Raw genomic sequence first — 20,852 nt, 5'->3', positions numbered from 1 at the left:
ATTAGATAGTTCTTGATGATGTATTAAGAAATGAAAAATATGCGCCAAGATGTTTTATTTTTCTGCATAAAAACGGTGCATCATATGAAAAAAAGGCAAGGAAGGTTTTTTATCATAAATTAGACGTGGAATTTAAAAATAGTTTTTAATTTGAAATATATCGGCGGCGTACTACTTTTTTTAATTTAAACTAAATGTTATTAAGAAAAGTTGTTTGAAATTAAAAACTAAGTTTCAATGTTCAATTACATCCTTCTAATTGAAATATTGTGCACCATAAGGGCACTTAACTGTTAAGCGAAATTCATATTTTTTTACATACCTCGTATAAAATTGAAAAAGTTTGATATCTGACAGGTAGATCATTTTATGAAGAATACCTTTTTTTCGTAAAATTGATATTAAAATAGTTATCATAATTGTAATAAAATGATGATGGGTATCGCGTAAATTGAGAAAAAATTGAAAATTCCTTTTTTTCAATTAGAAGGATGTAACTGTATAATAAAACATAGTTTTTAATTCAAAATAACTTTTCAAAATAACAATTTTTATTATTCTGGAATATATATGAACGAAATTCGTATTTTTGACATACCTCGTATAAAATTGATAAAATTTTATAATCAACAATGGGAAATAAGGCACAATTTTATTTTAAGATAAGCACAAAATAATAAATTTCAATGGGAAATAAGACACAATTTTATTATTTTGTATTTTGACAACGACACCCGACTTGGGCGTCGAAACGTCAATAAAATCCTTTTTTGATAAAATTGTGGCTTATTTCCCATTGAAAATAGTTGATTATAAAAATTCCACAAGGAAATAGCTTCAGAACAACATTGATAAAATTTGATATCTGATGGTTGAGTTTTAGATTTTAGACTATGCAGAGCATTTTATGGAGAATAACTTTTTTTCGTAAAATTGATAATAAAAAGTTTCCTATATGGTTCCTAGCTACGCAGACATACTGTATAAGAGCTTCTGTATAAGAATTTTCAAATTGTAATGCCATCTTCGGATTCAGCATAATCAAAAACAAAATAGAAACATATTTAATCCAAATAAAATGATGAATTCAACGATATTTTTAAAATGATTTATACAAAACAATAATTATTACTGTTTAAACAATTATAAACAATTAGCGACAAAATCTGTGAGTAGAACTTTTTACTTTAACATATACAGGGTGTTAGTAAATAAGTATGAAAAATTTTAAGGGCTAATTCTACATGAAAAATTAATACCAGTTTGATCTATAAACATATGTCCGCAAATGCTTAGTTTCGGAGATACGGGGTGTTGAAATTTTTATTTCAAACTGCCAATTTATTTATTGCTCTAAGAGCAGTTGAGCTATGAAAATGAAATTTGGTTGTATTAATCATTGGCGCGCCTACGGGCAATGGTCTGATTTTTTTAAAGAAAAAAATAGTACGCCATTGAGATATTTCGAATTAAAAATTATTTTTAAATTCCACGTCTAATTTATGATAAAAAACGTTTCTTGCCTTTTTTTCGTATGATGCACCGTTTTTATGCAGAAAAATAAAACATCTTGGCGCGTATTTTTCATTTCTTAATGCATCATTAAGAACTATCCAATATAATAATACTAAACTAGAACAATAACAGAAAATATTACTAATAAGATTTCAAACAGGTGCAAAGCTGCAAGAAATGTTTAACCTTCGGAGTACGGAGATTATTTGACTTACTTAGATTACGAAGATGGGTCAAGCGTGACCCATTCTCATTTTATTTATAAGGATGTTTTAAATAGTCAGTATTAATAAACAGTATCTTTAATTCAACAAAAAACAAACAAACATAACAATTATAATCCTAAATTATTGTATTTAAATTTTTTAAGATGGTTTCCCATGGGTATATACTAGTTCGCTCCGGCGGCCAGATTTTAATACCTTACAGAAAACGGGCATAGGTAAATTCGCTCCGGCCATATATTTGAATACGTATACCCGTAAACAGAGACGGCTGCGATTTACGTGTACCTGCAAACATATTAAAAATATTTTTAGAAATCCGAAGACCGGGTCAGGAGTGACCCGGCATCATAGATGTTACGTAGAGGAAAAACTGTAATTTGCATGTTCACGAATTATATACGAAAAAATAGATTGAAACAAATAAGGAGAACTTACGATCAATCGGATTTGTAAAAAAATTATTTCATAAAATATTAAGAAATAAGTGAATTTCGGGTCACGCTTGACCCAGTCTTCGTACTCCGAAGGTTAAAATGATCTCCTTTACAGATAACAGAAGAATTTTATATTCATCATTGGCGCGCGTACGGGTAATGGTCTGAATTTTTTGAAGAAAAAAATAGTACGCCACTGAGATATGTCAAACTAAAACTCATTTTTGAATTCCTCGTTCAATTCACAACAAAAAATCTTTCTTTCCTTTTTTTCATACGAGGCGCCGTTTTTATACAAAAAAATAAAACATCTTAACGCTTACCAAGTATTTGAGGTAGTTTCCATATGCATAGAAACTTGTTCAAATACTTTTCTAAACGTTAAGATGTTTAATTTTTTTGCATAAAAACGGCGCCGCATGTGAAAAAAGGCAAGAAAGATTTTTTGTCGTCAATTGAACGATGGATTCAAAAATGATTTTTAGTTTGACATATCTCAGTGGCGTACTATTTTTTTCTTCAAAAAATTCAGACCATTACCCGTACGCGCGCCAATGATAAATATAAAATTCTTCTGTTACCTGTAAAGGAGATCATTTTAAACATTTCTTGAAGCTTTGTACCTAGTTGAAATGGTACTAGTAATATTTTCTGTTATTGTTCTAGTTTAGTATTATTATATTAGATAGTTCTTGATGATGTATTAAGAAATGAAAAATATGCGCCAAGATGTTTTATTTTTCTGCATAAAAACGGTGCATCATATGAAAAAAAGGCAAGGAAGGTTTTTTATCATAAATTAGACGTGGAATTTAAAAATAGTTTTTAATTTGAAATATATCGGCGGCGTACTACTTTTTTTAATTCAAACTATTGCCCGTATGCGCGCCAATGATAAATACAAAATTCTAAATTGTATGTCAAAAAATTCGTAATAACTACCTCCTAAAACTCACTAAATTTCATTTTTATAGCTCAACTGGTCTTAGAGCAATAAATAAATTGGCAGTTTGAAATAAAAATTTCAACACCCCGTATCTCTGAAACTAAGCATTTGCGGACATATGTTTATAGAGCAAACTGGTATTAATTTTTCATGTAGAATTAGCCCTTAAAATTTTTCATACTTATTTACTAACACCCTGTATATAAACTAACAAAAAAAGTTTTAGAAAAATATAAGCTTGTTTGAATTATTTCGAAGCAATGCATGTTTTCGTTCTATCTTGACTCCCCTAATTACTTTAAAATGATATTGCCAATATTTATGAGTTGTGTTCCTGGGACAACTTTATTGGAAGATAGTTCATTCGATTACATGAAATGTGTGTGTGTTTATGTTTTATTGGCACTGGTTTAAGCAACCAACTGGCCAGTCAATGTGTTTTGAATTCTCTCTTTTACAAAATATATGCTTAGTATCTAAATTTAAAACTATTAGTACTACTGTTTTTTTTTACTCTGTTTTTTTTATTATTTTTTTTATTATATTTTTTAACATTTTTTTTATTACATTTTTTTTTTATATATTTTTTTATCGCGCTAAGACCTAAACCCGATTCAACCTCGCGGAGGTTTAGATCTTAGTAACTTTTTATTTTATTTCATTTTATTTTATTTTATTTTAGATCTTAGTAACTTTTTATTTTATATTAGATCAACTTCATGAAATAACTTAAGAATACCCGTCAGAAAAATCATAGCATGTGATTTTTCTTATAACAAAAGTAGTATACGTCAGTAGTACATCTTTTGTTTAATAATAAAATACTCACGATTACCCGCGTTAGGTCCATTGTTAAATCCCTGATTGAAGTTCGGCTCCGGCTGGTTTTGTAGATTTCCAATCAAACCCCATCCAGCTTGATTCAAAGCTGCAGCAACAATAGCAGGATTCATCGGCAGTGCTCCCAAAGCATTTAAACCCATACCCAGTGGATTGCAGTTGCCTTGGTTATTACCTTGCTGACCTTGCCCAGTTATTCCTACAAAAAAGTACATTAAACTAGTTAATTATTGAATCCAAAATAACTAAAAATTTTTGGTTTATACACTGATCGAAACCAAAAACGAGCCACTTATAAACATGTTCCTAGTTTTGAACTGATTCTTTTTATGTTTATAATATTATTTTTATTTAATTACATCTAAGGCTTTTCGCTATAAATATATAGCAAAGTTTTTGTTATTGAACTGTAAATTTTTGTGGTAAAAAAATGAAAAGTGATAAATGTGGACAATTCGATTTATTTTTTTAATAACAGCGTTGCTAAAAATTATTTTAAAATAAAAATAATACTGTGTATGGACTCATCTAACTCGCCGAATTTCTGCACAATCTCCAGGCATGCCTTCAATCACATTTCGAATAATTTCTTGATCTAGTAGTTCCCATTCTTCGACGAGAACTTCCTTGACATGATGTAGATTTCTTAGTGGGTGACGATCCTTTAAGCGCTTCCCGAGTGTATCCCAAATGGGTTCAATGGGATTTAAATCTGGACTCCACGCTGGCCACTCCATAACCTGAATATTGTGGGTAGTCAAATAATTTTGCACTATCCTGGCCAAGTGTGACCTCGCATTATCTTACTGAAGGATAAATTCTGGACCCATATTTTCAGCAAATGGGACAACATGTGATTCAAGAACTTCGTTAATGTACTGCTCTGTCGTCATCGCCCCTCGCCGAATCACTACTAGGTCAGAGCGGCCACCGCTTTTAAGTTATCCCAAACCATAATTCAACCTCCGCCAAAAGCCCGGGTTTCTTGCATTGTAAAACCCAAAAAGCGCTCGCCTGGCCTTCTCCAAACTCTTAACACGTCCGTCAACATGATTTAAAAGAAATCTGGACTCGTCAGTAAACATCACGTTACTTCATTGAGCCATGGTCTGCAAACAATCGTCTGGCGCTACGATGTGCAGGGGTCAAGGAGGTACTCTAGCTGGCCTTCCTGCATTCAACCCATGTTCGTGAAGCCGATTTTATATAGTTTGAGTATTTACTCTTGTACCCGTAGTTTCTACCAACTCATTTCGTAGCGTTCGAGCAGTAACTTGACAATCTCTGACAGCATATAGTTGTAAAAAGTCGATCCTCTCTAGCTGTAGTCGCTCTTGCCCGTTGCGTAGAAGGTTGTCTTCTAATAACTCATTTCCTTGTCTGGTCCAGGCTCTATTTATCGCAGTAAGATTTAACATTTCTGCTGTACTGCGTCTTGAGTAACCTTCTTGAATTGAAGTTATTGCCCTGGCGATTTGAATCTCTGTGAGATACACTGTGCACCTTTGGGTCCTTACAAACACATCAAAATTCATAATTAATTCCTAACAACCTAATTCAATAACGGAATAAATGTTATTCCAAAATGTTATCAAATTTTGGATATTTTTGAAGTTATACTTCTTTAGGCACGATGGTAAATTTTTATTTTACTGGGCGCTTGCGCACACCGACAGTATGGTATAAACGTTATACGGGATCTGATTGGGTGTTAAAATCATCTGTCAATAATTGTTCAATATGGAGATTTTGGATAAACAAATTAATGTTGTGTATATTAGTTTTTATTGTTGTGATGACAGAAAAAAAAGCAAGTTTATAATATTGTAGTGACTTTTTAAATAGTTTTTAAAAGCGACAGGTACGTAATAATTGTAAATGTTTCAGTATCCTAATAAAAAATTCCATAGGTACCTACCTATTTGGAAAATTTAAAAAGAACCTACCAAAATAGTATGTAATGCTTTGGTTTACATAATTTGATTACCATCAAAATTTCTATCAATATTCATCTAATATATTGTTTTCTTACTTATGTTTTGCAATATTTCTTTCAATTCTAAATAATTTCAATTCAAAATCTAAATAATTTGGTTAAATTCAGAACCGTCAAAAGTTAAATCCGTTTAGTTAGATGATCTTCGCACATGATGACACATGGTATCCGTGGGTAAAAGTTTAAAATGAATGAATTTCAATACTAACTGCGCTGATAACCGGGTTCGAACCCCAATGGAAACTTTTATTTTTTTATTTTTTTTATACATTTTATGATTGTTAATTAAGTTTATTTATTATATAATTTTTTTTTTCAGAAAATACGTATTTAGTTAAAAATTTTTCCTACATTGTTCAGAAATCATTTGTGACATTTTTCAATGTGTTTGTTTGTGTGTGTTTCATTCTTTTTATATTTTAATTTTTGGCACTGTTTTAATAAAAATTTTTGAGAAGTAGTAAGTATTAAAATTAGTTTAATATTTAAACAAAATATAAATAAACTGTTTAAAGTATATTAATTTCGTTGAAATCATATAATAGAAGTATAACTTCTTACGTGCGTACAAAGTACACACACATTCTTTTTTATTGAATACAAGACTTTTTTTTATTGAATACAAGAAAAACGAAGATAAGGAACTTGTTTTTTCTTTCATTTATAAAGTGTATATGTGTCTACTGGGTGGACATACATATTTAAGTTGCTACCCAATGGAAATAATAAATTAAGTTAGTGGCTACTCTTTCGTTTTGATCAGTGTATGTTAAGCCAATGTTGCATTGTTCAGTTTATTCTTGTCATTCATGATAGAAATAGAAAGAGTGTGCTGCAACAGAAATGTGTCACCTACTCCATACAAGGTTAAAAGATTGTAAGAACGGCATCCTTTGTTCACAATATTTTTATAAAAAGTAAAAAAAAATTAAATTACGTTAGAAAAATAGCTAAAAAATAAATAAATAAAACATCGCTGCTACCTATATTTAACATCCATTTGAACGGTATTTTCTTTTATTAAAACTATAAAGTCCCTTACCCAAAGCTTGTAAGTTTGGCATATCAATATTGCCACGAGGACCGCCTTGATTTCCCCAATTGCCTTGATTGGGACCTGCGCCGTTATATCGTTGATTGTACATTCCAGGACCGTCAGGGCCTCCAGGACCAACGCCGCCCCCTCGATTCTGTAAACCATTGTTTCTATCGCCACGATAGTTGCCACCTCGGGTATCGGATTTCGGAGCAGCATTCGACACATGCACCGAAACACCTTAAATGTGATATAAATAAATATTAAATTATAATCTAATGTATTTCAACATTTGATGTAGATTTTCACTAAAGATAATATCTTTTAATATAACGGTCGCACTGTACTTTTCGACATCCACTGTTCATTAAAAAAATTTTACATTTAATGTATTACTACTACTCTTTAGTCTCTATATACTACTTATATCAATATAAACCATACAATTGGAAAATCTGTTAAAAGGAAACAATATATTTTCGCATATGTTTTCTATATACATGTACATTTACCTTTTATAATATGATCTTCACCACAGAGTGACTGTGTGTGACTGTTTCCACTATACGATGAAATTATACTGGATCAAACAGATACCAGAAAAACAACCCCCCCTTCAGTACCTAGCTGAAATGCAAGAAGCAGTTACCAGATTGAAAAACAACAAGTCACCTGGATTGGACATTAGCGCAGAATTAATAAAAGAAGGCGGAGACTCCCTATTGAATGCGATACGCGAACTTATAGTGAATATATGGAATAATAAACAACTGCCATAAGACTGGAATAGCGGAGTAATCATTCCACTACATAAAAAGGGAGATCAACTTCAATGTAAAAAGTACCGGGCAATAACGCTACTGACTGTGGCATATAAAATACTGTCAAATATTGTGTATGAGCGATTGAGACCATATGCGGAACAAATAGTTGGGGGATATCAATGTGGTTTCTGCAGGCAGAAGTCCACAATAGATCAGATCTTCGTTTTGAGACAAATCTTGCAAAAGACTAGTGAATTTAATATAGAAACACATAATCTCTTCATTGACTTTGAGAGTGCCTATGATAGTATCCATCGAGAATTTCTGATCAACGCCCTGAAAGAGTTTAATATTCCAACTCATCTCATTGATATAGTAAAAGAAACACTTGAAGTACAAAGCAGGGTTCGAATTCAAAACGCACTAACAGATACAATCCATGTTAGAACGGGCCTACGACAGGGAGATGCCCTATCCTGTATTCTATTCAACATCACATTAGAGAAAATAATTAGAGAGTCAAAACTCAACACCAGAGGAACAATAATAACAAAAAGTGTACAAATATTGGCATTTGCAGATGATGTTGATATCATAGCTAGAAGCAAAAGAGAAAAGATAGAAGCATTTAATGCTATAGAAAGAGCTGCACAAAACAGTGGCCTAAATATTAATGAAATAAAAACCAAATACATGAAGGCCAGTAAATCGACAGGCCAAAGAAACCTACATAATCTGACAATAGGAGACTATAACGTCGAAAGCGTAAATTTTTTTACATATCTAGGTTCACTAGTTACCGCAGATAACAATGTCAGCGAAGAAGTTAAGAGAAGAATACATATTGCTAATAAAACATATAATGGACTCATTAAACATCTAAGATCTAACAACATCACGAGAAAAACCAAATGCAAAATATACAAAACCCTGATAAAACCGGTCCTTATATATGGATCAGAGACATGGACACTGTCGAAAAGCGATGAGAACTTATTAGGTACGTTTGAACGAAAAATCCTTAGACACATATATAAGGGGGTGAAAGAAAATGACGTATGGCGCAGAAGATATAATTTTGAACTATACGCAGCATACAACGAACCCGACGTCATAACATCCATAAAGATCGGACGTCTGCGCTGGATGGGCCATGTTGAACGAATGTTGAAGACCGAAACACCAAAACATATAATGAAGCAAACACCAGTAGGGAGAAGGTCAAAGGGAAGACCCAAAATTAGATACATGGAACAAGTGGAACAAGACCTGAAAACACTTGAGATTACCCACTGGAAGAACAAAGCAAGGAACAGAACAGAATGGCGGAAAATCCTAGAACAAGCCAGGACCCAAAAAGGGTTGTCGAGCTACTGATGATGATGATGACTACTGTTTAGTCCCTATATACTACTTATATCAATATAATAAAGCGGCAGTTTCACATAGCAGTTCACTGTTATCACAGCCACTGTTAGGTAGGCGTGGTTTGACTGTCACCTTTTCTTCGTTGTGAATCATACCACTTCGATCGCAGTAGATTGCTACAAGAATTACTGCGATAAGTAGAAATAATTCTAGTTTTGCCATCGCAGTAACTTATTTATAAAATAAAAATGGCGAAATCTGTAAAACACATTGGGTTCTCGGACGAAAAAAAAAATGTTTTTAAAAATTTAAGGGAAAGGATGCAATTGCAAAAATTGCGGAAAAGATGGGTATAGATGAAAAAACCATAAAAAAGTAGATAGCATCCATAAGAGCAACGTAACTACTAGAAAAAAAGAAAATTCATGATAGCCAACCAACAGGAATGAGCACAGATGATATTTACTGTCCACCAGTGCCATGGTTTTAATGACTGTGTTAATAAATTATTTTCCATGCCAAAGAGAGGTCTGTTTAAGAATGGTATTTTCATCCCATCTTTTTTTATTGTATATTCGTTGCGCCACCGAGGATATTTTTATTTCCATAATATATTTTTCTTTAATATCTAGTAATAAATAAGTAGTTACACCATCTACAACTTTTTTTATTCGGCGCCATCTTTAAAAACTGACTGTTTCATTTGGACATACGGGTACTGAATCAGTAGATAGCAGTAAAATCCATCGCAGTAGATATATCCCCACCGCTAAAAGTCGCTGCGATAGCAATGAACTGCTATGTGAAACTGCCGCTTTGTAAAATCTGTTAAAAGGAAACAATATATTTTCGCATATGTTTTCTATATACATGTACATTTACCTTTTATAATATGATCTTCACCACAGAGTGACTGAGCAACTTCAGGGTCCAAAAATGTTACAAAACTAAAAGCTCGAAAAGGTTTCGGTATAAAAACATCAGTAACTTCGCCAAACTTGCCAAAATAGTCTCTCAGATCATCAGCTGTCAAGTCCTCGGTACACCTTCCAATAAAAACTTTGCATGGCACTTGTTGAATCAGTCCTTCCTGTTAGATAAAGTCTATATTTACAATGAATACTTTCCTGACACTGTTCCTTAAATATGACCAGTAACATAACCAAAATAATGACGATAAAATCACAAGTAAGGAATTTGTTTATGAGTTACATATTAAATCTAACAGATCACTATTTTTATTGTCTGCAGTTAAATAAGTATGTGGGCTTTGGAATAGACATAACATCAAATGAGAAATTCTGATCCATCACAGAATACAAAACTAAAAGTAAATGACAGATGGTTCTATCATAGAGCAGAATGTGGTTCTGACCATTACACAATGGTAGCTAAATTTTCCAATTACTATAAAAAGAATAATATTCAAACCGAAAACGAAAATATCGCCGAATCCAAACCTAAAACAAGAAAATATAATACTGATAGTTTAAGATTAAGAGATACATCTGCACAATTCCTCTACAAGATAAAACTGAGTGCAAAGTAGGGAACTCTACATAAAGCAGAAATAGCAAAAGAGAAGTACCAATTAGTAAAAAATACATTGTTATTGTTAGGACTCTCGTGCACACTTCATATACGCGGCCTGGGTTTTTCGTTGCCTCCACAGCTAGCAGTCGTCACATGAGGGGTGGAGGCAAAGAAAAACCTTGGCCGCGTATACGGGATGTGCACGAAAGTCCTAACATACATACCAAGCAACAAAGGAGGCTTTAGGATATTGGGACGAAGGCAGAAAAGAAAATCTGGAATGAAGCACAGATGAGATAAAGAAACATCAAATCAAAATAAACTCAAATCATATGGCATATGACTTTGTTACGAACAAAATATCTAGAAGACAGAAAAACCTGTGTAATACTTAACAGAGAAACCAAAAGAAGGGCACCAAAAAAGAAAAACTCAAAAGGTTTGGAAATTTATCAAAAATATAAGAAAAGAAAGAAACAGGAAATATGTAACTATATCAGAATAAGAACTGGAAAATACATTACAAGCAACTGCTGACAGAAAACAGGAACGGATTTCTATGAGAAATCAATGAAGTAAACGTTAATAACAAAGAGGCGGTACAGTTAATAAGTAAAAATGAAATTAAAAAAGAATTAAGTGTGATGAAGAATGATTCCATGACCTAGAGACATTCCCATTGAACCAGTGAAACATAGACCAGATGTACTGTTAGAAATGCTATGAAACATTTTCAATAAATGCTTGATTGAAGACCAAAACATTCCTACAGATTGGTATCTAGAATATATAAGCTCCATCTACAAAAAGGAGACAGTAAAGTATGTGATAAATATGGAGACATTAGGATAACTAGCTCGGTAGTAACATTGTACGGCCGAATACTTAAAAAACAAATAGTAGTGGAATACGAAGAAATAGTAGAGTTGAGTGACTATCTACAACAAGAGATAGAGAAACTTGTTGCTAGATATCTTGCTACTCATGGTGTCTTCGTCGATCTCGAAAAAGCCTACGACACAGTATCTTTAAAATATTTATAAACTTTTGACTTCCATTTCAAGTAATAAAGGGCCTTCAACAAGGATGTTGTACGAATCCTACTTAATTTAAAATTTATATTTAAGAGGCATTACAGAAATTTCGACAAAATGTGCAGGTATGGGAATCAAATATGGAGGGTTATCAAAACAAATTCCTCATGACATTAATTTTAGCTGACAAATCAAGTAATAATATCAAATTGTGAAGTGAGAAAAAGTTGTGAAAAGTCATGGAACTTGTAAGTATGTAACCAATAACTCACTGAATATCCAAAGCGAAAAAATGTTTTGTTAAATCATAAACACCAAAAGTTGATTATAATTCAGGAAATATAATTTGCATGTCATGTTTCATTCAGAAGCCATTTCATTCTTAATTTTTCATATCCAAATTTATAATTTCCAATATATTACATCAGTTTTAATTATGTTACATACATTGACACATAATAACACAACAGGTAAAGGACCAAACCTGAAAGAAAATTTAATCATTAAACATGTGTTTTGCATATTAAATGTTTATCACCTGGTAGTTAAGGTACATATATACTTTGTATTTTACATCTTAAAAAAGAGTGACATTTTAAAAAGTATCGACCATATTATTTTGATCTGCCATAACCAGAAGAATGAGAAATAAGAAAAAATGTTACAATGCATTATTAATCCCAAAAATATAAAGGACAAATTGGAGGCAGTCTCAAATACTTAAATTAGAAAGACAACCCAGAAAAGCAGATGGACTAATAAGAAAAAAGCAATGAAAAAGAGAATGAAGAAAGAGGCTTGACATGAAAGTACAATATTTCAAAGGTATAGAGATATCATATTCACTAATTTTAAAAATGTTTCTGACACAATGATGAGAAAAGATTAAGAGATCCTTACTAATACGTAAGAAACCAAGATATTATAAGACAGTAAAAAGTCTGTATCGAATAAAAAAGTCAATATTTAATAATAATTATTATTAACAAAAACCAATCTTGCAAGACTATTCAATCTAACACCATAAATTATAGTGTAAAATCCTGAGTAAAACCGACCTTCGTCCATTATTTGTTTTCCGAATGATGATTGAATTTATAGTCTCCAGTACACCGCCCTTTTTTGAAAATGATTACAAAAGTTTTAAAAATGGGTTTAACTGCTTCGTTTGAACGAGACCACTTTCTGAAGATTTTCGAAGTGCAGGTTGGACGCGTTTCCGCACGCACCACACCTAAACCTGAAGCTCTAGCTCGGTTATGGTTTGTTATTGCAAAACTATAATTTTTGGTTTTAATCAAAAGATTATACGTTAAAATAAATTATTTTTGTCGGACAAAAAGAGGGAGCGATCGTCGAGTCCGACACCTGCAAGATGTCACTATAGCGCGATACAGTTTTAGCCCGATCAAAGAACAATCTGACCCCCAAAAAAATAAAGGAAGGATGAAAATTTGGGAATAGGTAGTTGAAATTGTCTATTATTATTATATAAGAAAAGTTTACAATTCTACATCCCCTCCATTTTACAAAAATGAAGGGGAATGTCCCCCTCTTGAAGGTAAAAAAATACATTCAAAATAAGACCGGAATTGGATAAAATGACTATTTCTAAACAAATTTTGTTTTATACAGTTTTTTCACTAAGTCGATACTTTTCGAGTTATTTGCGAGTGAATATGTTCATGTTTAACAAAATAAAACATGTTTTTGAACGGTTTTTCGGAGATAACTCAAAAAGTAAGTATTTTAGCGAAAAAATATTGTTAGCAAAAATATAGCTCATAAAAAATTGAAAAAAAATGGTGTATACATGAGGTCTGTAGACCCAGTAGAAGCAGAGTTGCAGATAATGAAAAGTAGGTTCTTCTTCGTCAAATTTCAAATCGAATATTTCAATGTGAAATAACCCAAATACAAAGCAATTTTCGGGGAAAATTCATTTTAACTTTTTTAATGTGTTTAAAAATAGTTTATTTTTGTTTTTTAAAAAACTTGTAACATTAAAAGTAAGTGAGTTAGGCTCAAAATATTATTGGTCTCTTTTATTTTTTGGTAAAAAAATCACGAAAATCACCCCCTAATTAGTGTCATAAATAATAATCATTACCACTTCACAAGTTACTTTGTCTATGTATTATTTATATCATCTGTAAGTTTCATCGGTTCAAAGTGCTTCTTTTTGAAAAAGATGTTGTTAAAATGGCTTGAGCGAGTAACTAATACGAGTTTAGGCAAATTTGGAACAACCCTAGCATAACCAATTTTTGTCTAACAAGAAAACAAAAAATCAAAAATATTCAGAAAAGCAAAAGGTACATTTTATTACTTTTTGAGATTTTTGGTATTACTAATAATTTTTAAGTTAATTCCATAAACAATTCCGATTTTTTTCAAAGTATAAGAAAATGTTTTATTTTAAACACCATTTTTTTTTTCAAAACTCAACACTTTAAACCAATGAAACTTATAGATAATATAAATAATTCATAAATAAAGTAACTTGTGAAGCGGTAACGATTAATTTTACATGAGAAGCTAATTAGGGGGTGATTTTCGCCATTTTTTTACCAAAAAATAAAAGGGGCCAACAATATTTTGAGCGTAAATCACTTACTTTTAATATTAGAAGTTGGTGATAATATATTAGACTAGCGATGGGTGGTTTACCTCAAGGAGGAATATTAAGCCCTTTGTTATATTTAATTTACACTTCTGATATAGAAAAAAAATTAAACTCAACAAAAATTTTACAATTTGCAGATGATATAGTTATTTATCAAGAAAACATTAAAATAGAAAATACAGTCAAATCCATTGAAGAAGGAGACAAACATATTAAAATATGGAGTGAATTAAATTGACTAAATATATCTGATTCCAAAACCAAATTATGTATTTTTACAAGAAAACGAAAAGAAATACCCAATCACACCTTAATAAACAATATATCCTATCCTGTACAAAGTTATGTTAAATATTTGGGTATTACTCTGGATAGACAGCTTCTCTGGAAAGAACATATAGACCATATAGTTAAAAAAACCGAAAAAGGAATAAACCTTCTTCGATTCGTATCACACTTACGTTGGGGAGCAGATCCAAATATTTCTTTGTTGTTATTTAAAAATAATATAAGAGCTATATTCGACTACGGATCAATATTATACAGTGACGCATCACAGTGTCATTTAAATAAAATAGACAAAATCATTAATAAATCCCTTAGATTGTGTATAGGAGCCCTAAGAAGTACACCGATAAATAATCTACAAGTTGAATGCTGTGAAATACCGATGGATATAAGACGAAAAAAACTTGGCATCAGCCTTTTAGTTAGATTGTATGAAAAAAAGGCAAGTTTAATTTCCAAAATACATCAACTGTTTTTAGCAGACTTGACAGAAAAATATTGGATAAAAAAGAAAACTCTAAATATAGTAGATTTATATTCAAAAATGATAATATATGATAAACAACTTTATAAATATGACATACACCTAAATTATAATATCGACTTTAATACTATGGAACAAGTTCAGGTATGCTTTTTAAGGGACTATAGCAATTTGCCTCTATATTTAAGAAAATTAGTGTTTATCTCCGACAGTTCACAAATGTTCAAAGATTATTGTATGCTATATACAGATGCATAAAAAAATATTGAAGGTGTGGGGTGTGCCTATTGGGATAGCAGTAATAAAATTAGTAAAATGTTTAAACTAAATTCTATTATGAGTATATACACAGGTGAATTAATAGCGATAATGGAAGCACTAAAATATTTATCTAATATAAATCATTCAAAGTTTATAATTTTTAGTGACAGTAAAAGTTCTCTTAGTAAAATTAGTGCTATAAATCCTAAATCAAAAGTGAACTACATTGAATTATATATCATAAATAAAATTAAAGAACTTCAGCAACAAGGAAAGTCTGTTAAGTTGGCATGGGTTAACAGCCACTGTGGAATAACTGGAAATTAAATGGTAGATGAATTGGCTAAAAACGCGGTGACACAAGGAGTATTAATCCATTATCTTTGTACGCCAAAAGATATTGAATCAAATTTATTCAAAGAGATTAAGAAAGAATGGAAAGAAAGGTATATTGATGAAAACGTAAATACAGGAAACCACTACAGATCAATCAGAAACTATATAACGGATAAACCTTGGTTTTCTAAAATGGAGTCGACAAAAGATATGACAAGAACCATATGCAGAATGAGATTTGACCACTGTCTTACTCCATCATATTTATTTAAAATTAATATAGCTGATAGTCCACAATGTATTTGTGGACAGTTGGGCAATCTACACACAAAATTTTGACCTATTCTCTTATCTCTAATAAAGTTAATATGTTTTTAAATTCACTGTATTCTTTGACTGATGTCCACCATCCCATTAATTTAAATTATTTATTAACATTAGAAAATAAAGTTGGTATACCGACTATTGTATATTTTAGATATTAAGCTTAAATTGTAATTGTAAAATATAGAGTAAGTATTTCTTGTAAATTGTTATATGTTAAAAGAAAAAGAAAAGAAATATAAAAAAAAATAAAAAAAAACAAAAAAAAAAGAAAGAAAAAATATAAAAAAGATATATAAAAAAATAGAAAAAAAATATATAATAATTAAAAAAATATAAAAAAAATGTAGATAAAAATGAATGACGAACTTGGACAGTCCATAGTAAAATAGCTTTCGAATTAAGTAGAGGGCTAAAGAAGAATGTTGCAGTTTTTGCTGTGGAACTCTGAGAACAACATTTAGAAAAAAATAAATAAAAAAAATATGTCAAAAATTATTAAAAAAAATACAAAAATAATTATTTATTAGTAGAATTGTTTGTTATATTAGTATTAGTTTTAGGATAAGATACGAAAAAATGACTAATAAAAAAAATAGTAAAATTGGCGAATGGATTTCGTGTCCGCAGTCATATAAACCCAAACAAACAACAATATTAGAAGTTTTTTTTTAAAACAAAAATAAACCTTTTTTAAACACTTTATAAAAAAGTTGTAATGAATTTTCCCAGAAAAGTGCTCCGTTTTTTGGTTATTTCACATTGAAATATGCGATTTGGAATTTGACGAAGAAGAACCTACTTTTCCTTAGCTGCAACTCTGCTTCTACTGTGTCTGCAGACCTCACGCATACACCATTTTTTTTCAATTTTTTATAAGCTATAATTTTACTATATATTAATAAAATGTTTTTTTCGCTAAAATTCTTACTTTTTGAGTTATCTCCGAAAAACCGTCCAAAAACTATTCACTAGCCAATAACTCGAAAAGTATTGACTGTAAAAAAACTATAGAACAAAAGTTGCTTAAAATTAGTCATTATATCCAATTCCGGACTTATTTTGAACGTATTTTTTTCACCCCGTAATTTCCAATTTTTGTAAAATGGAGGGGATGTAGAATTGTAAACTTTTTCTTATACAATAATAGACAATTTCAACTACCTATTCCAAAATTTTCATCCTTCCTTTATTTTTTGGAGGTTTTCGTAAAATTTTGTGTTCCTTGATCGGGCATTTTGTTCTTACAAAACTCTTAATTTTCAATTGAAAGTACTTATAATAATTACAAAAGACTGTCGATATCTTGTCCGACAAATTTACAGCCTCGTTTTTTAAGTCCGGCAACGTAAATGTATGGCAGGTTATGTTTGGCGATTACAAGTCATAATTTTAATTTTTTTAACTTTCGAAAACATGTTTATTAAGGAAGTGCCCGACAAAAAATGACGCAAACTTATTTTTGATGAATAAAATAAATATAAAAATTGTAGTTTGGCATTAAATTAATAATGATTCAACGTCCGCCTATGGTTATGTGTCAAAAAAGTCTACGTTGAGGCAAAAACAACAGGAGAATTTGAATATTAATTAATTGAAATTAAGTTATCGGAATGGCTATCTGATACCCAATTTTTACCAGTCGCGACAGTGCTATATTTGGATAAAGGACCCTCCAATCTATCAATTATGATTCGTGTCCAAAATTTTGTAACCGCAAAACATAACCTGCCATAATTAACATATGTATTTACATTGTCGGGCAAGAGATGGACAATATTTTGTAATTAATTTTAATAATTACTGTATACTTATAGATTCTATTTTATTAGAAATAAGACACTTAACCCTTAAGCTCCTAGCGTTACATATATGTATCGCAGAAACCGCTAAAATCTTAAGCCTTAAATTCGGGAAGTGATTCCAATTTTAACTTGATGGTGATGCAAGAATTTCAAGGGACACTTGTTTACTAGTTTTCAGCAGTTGGTTCGAGGATTTGATATAACCTGTTTATTTAGTTGAGTGTTTTATGTGAGGGTGTTTATCATTTATGGTAAAAATGGATCTCAAGTTTGAGTAAGTATATTTTTACTATTAAATAATTGATGGATTCGACCGTTACTTGATGGAAGTTCATTTTATCTCACAATAAAACACTGAAAAACGTTTGTTTTCTATACTTCCACAAAATTTATTACAACTATGTTATTACTACAGCTGTTTCGGCAAAGTGCCTTTCTCAAGTGATATATTTTACAATGTGTTTGCCTTTTTAAGTCTCTAACTGAAGAGGTTGAGGAGTGGGGAGCTGTTTGTCTCGAGTTGGTCATTCAGAATTATATCTGTATTTTTCAATTTATTAATTTCCATTGATTCTAAAAGTGATAGCTTAAGGCCTTTATTTTGAATATGCCAGATACATAAAAAAGAAAGGAATAACACCAGCTTTCAGAACTAACAACAACTTAAGCAAACATATTAAAAACAATAAAAGCCGAAAGAGAAAGCAACTACAGAGTGGTGTGTACAAACTAACTTGTGGTGACTGTCCGAAAACTTACATCGGTCAAACTGTCTTTTGACAAACGGATAGCAGAACACAAAAGGGCTTTCAACAATAGAAAAACAGACACTTCTACATACGCACTTCACCTTCTAGATCATAATCATTCTTTCAATGAAGAGTTTCAAATTTTACATATTCAAAATAAAGGCCTTAAGCTATCACTTTTAGAATCAATGGAAATTAATAAATTGAAAAATACAGATATAATTCTGAATGACCAACTCGAGACAAACAGCTCCCCACTCCTCAACCTCTTCAGTTAAAGACTTAAAAAGGCAAACACATTGTAAAATATATCACTTGAGAAAGGCACTTTGCCGAAACAGCTGTAGTAATAACATAGTTGTAATAAATTTTGTGGAAGTATAGAAAACAAACGTTTTATTGTGAGATTTTTACTATTCTTTTGTTATTATATTTTGTTTAAAGTGTTTTCAATTGAGAATCAATTAATGTCTTTTCTTATTGATAATATAAATTTTTAGAAATTTTTTCCTGGTTTTGTAAAAAATGGCTTTAATTTTTGGTGTTACATATAAGTAACGCTAGGAACACATGGGAGCAAAAATCGGAGCTTTTAGAATTGTTACGTATTTTTTGTTCCAGAAAAGGATTTTCTCTTCAAGAAGCGCTTGATGCTTGATGCCGTTGAAACTTTAGACGTTGATGCTATATACATACATATAGGTACGGAACCCCCAGAATTGAATGTGCTTACAGACGATGAGGAATATAATGATTTTAACAGGCTGTCCGAGAGAATTCTTAGAGCACCTGTTGAACTTGTTTTACGAAATAGTGAAAGAGATTCCGAAATATATGATGATATTAACGAGGCTCAGCCTTCCAGATCATCAGCAAAAGCTAAAAAACTAGTGAAAGAAAAGTTGAAGTTGATCTTATGGACCAGAATGTAGCTAGATACCAAGTAGGAATTTGCTCTCAAAAATGGTGGTGGTGTCTATTTACATTGATGCTGGACATAACTAAGGACATAATGGTCCATTTACATTCATGCTGGACATTACTGGACATAATAGATGCTATGATTCTATGCCACAACTAGAATTTCGAAGGTATCTAGTAACATCGTAGAAGGCATCTTACGAAGTATGGTACTAAACCAAAAGATGCAGGCAGGCCATCTTCGTTCAAAGTAGTCGTAGATATAAGATATGATAAGATTGATCATCTCCTGACCTATATTCCTGATAAGAAAAGAGACGTTTTGCAGATGAATGCTGTAGTTCATATGTGCGTGCCATGGGTTGCAGTGCAATGTGGGAGTGTGCATCAAGTGCAACATAAATTTTCATCTACAATAACTTGATTATGATTTTTCATTTATCTAGTTTTGTATTTGTTTGTTATTTTGAAATTTATAATCGGAAATATTTTAAATATTTTTGCTCCTATATCTTCCTAGCGTTACATATATGTAACGGCAATTTTCTAAAAAATCAAAAATAATTAAGAAAAAAAATGTATGTACATATTTTGTGTTAAAACATCACATGATGAATACATCAAAATAAGAAAATAAATAAAATTGTCTAAATAGATTAATTCATGATCTTCAATATCTTCCTAGCGTTACATATATGTAACAGCAATTTTCTAAAAAATCAAAAATAATTAAGAAAAAAAATGTATGTACATATTTTGTGTTAAAACATCACATGATGAATACATCAAAATAAGAAAATAAATAAAATTGTCTAAATAAATTAATTCATGATCTTCAATATCTTCCTAGCGTTACATATATGTAACGGCAATTTTCTAAAAAATCAAAAATAATTAAGAAAAAAAATGTATGTACATATTTTGTGTTAAAACATCACATGATGAATACATCAAAATAAGAAAATAAATAAAATTGTCTAAATAAATTAATTCATGATCTTCAGGGTTAATAAAACAGGTGCTGGGTTTTATATGATAATTTTTGAAAAGGTGAAAAAAGGGGTTAAAAGTAAAATTAATCAATTAAATTGTGTGGTATGCATATCTACGGTACCTTGAATGATGTCTTCTTCTTCTTCTCTCATAGGCGTAACCAGGATGATCCTAAGGGGGGGGGGGGGTTACAACTACTGGAAAGGGAGGGGGGTTATAACTGCTGGAAGGTCTCTGAGGGGTATGGTGTTAAGCGTATAGAGCTCAAAGTCCATCCCAATGGGGGGTTATAACCCCCAAAACCCCCCCTGGTTACGCCTATGTCTTCTCTTAGTCGACTAAGGCTGGGTGGCGGTTTGGCACTTGTTCGGT

General features: G+C 31.1%; 1 protein-coding gene across 3 annotated transcripts in view; it reads right to left on the bottom strand.

The window, feature by feature from the left end:
* The window catches only part of LOC114332391 (TAR DNA-binding protein 43), a 70,668-nt gene that overhangs the window by 24,052 nt on the left and 25,764 nt on the right, over nt 1–20,852 (bottom strand). For 2 of the 3 annotated variants that reach the window (XM_028282180.2, XM_028282182.2), the window contains exons 3-5: nt 10,009–10,216; nt 7,001–7,234; nt 3,952–4,161 (exon numbers count right to left, since the gene is read on the bottom strand). In XM_028282180.2, coding sequence (XP_028137981.1) covers nt 3,952–4,161; nt 7,001–7,234; nt 10,009–10,216 — 652 coding nt within the window. The remainder of the gene's footprint in view (nt 1–3,951; nt 4,162–7,000; nt 7,235–10,008; nt 10,217–20,852) is intronic. The other variant, XM_028282181.2, reaches the window with a different exon arrangement.

The sequence above is a fragment of the Diabrotica virgifera genome, chromosome 7 (assembly GCF_917563875.1).
Source record: "Diabrotica virgifera virgifera chromosome 7, PGI_DIABVI_V3a".
Classification (NCBI taxonomy): Eukaryota; Metazoa; Arthropoda; class Insecta; order Coleoptera; family Chrysomelidae; genus Diabrotica; species Diabrotica virgifera.
The sequence above is the reverse complement of the archived record's forward strand: the minus strand, read 5'-3'. Positions and strand labels throughout refer to the sequence as shown.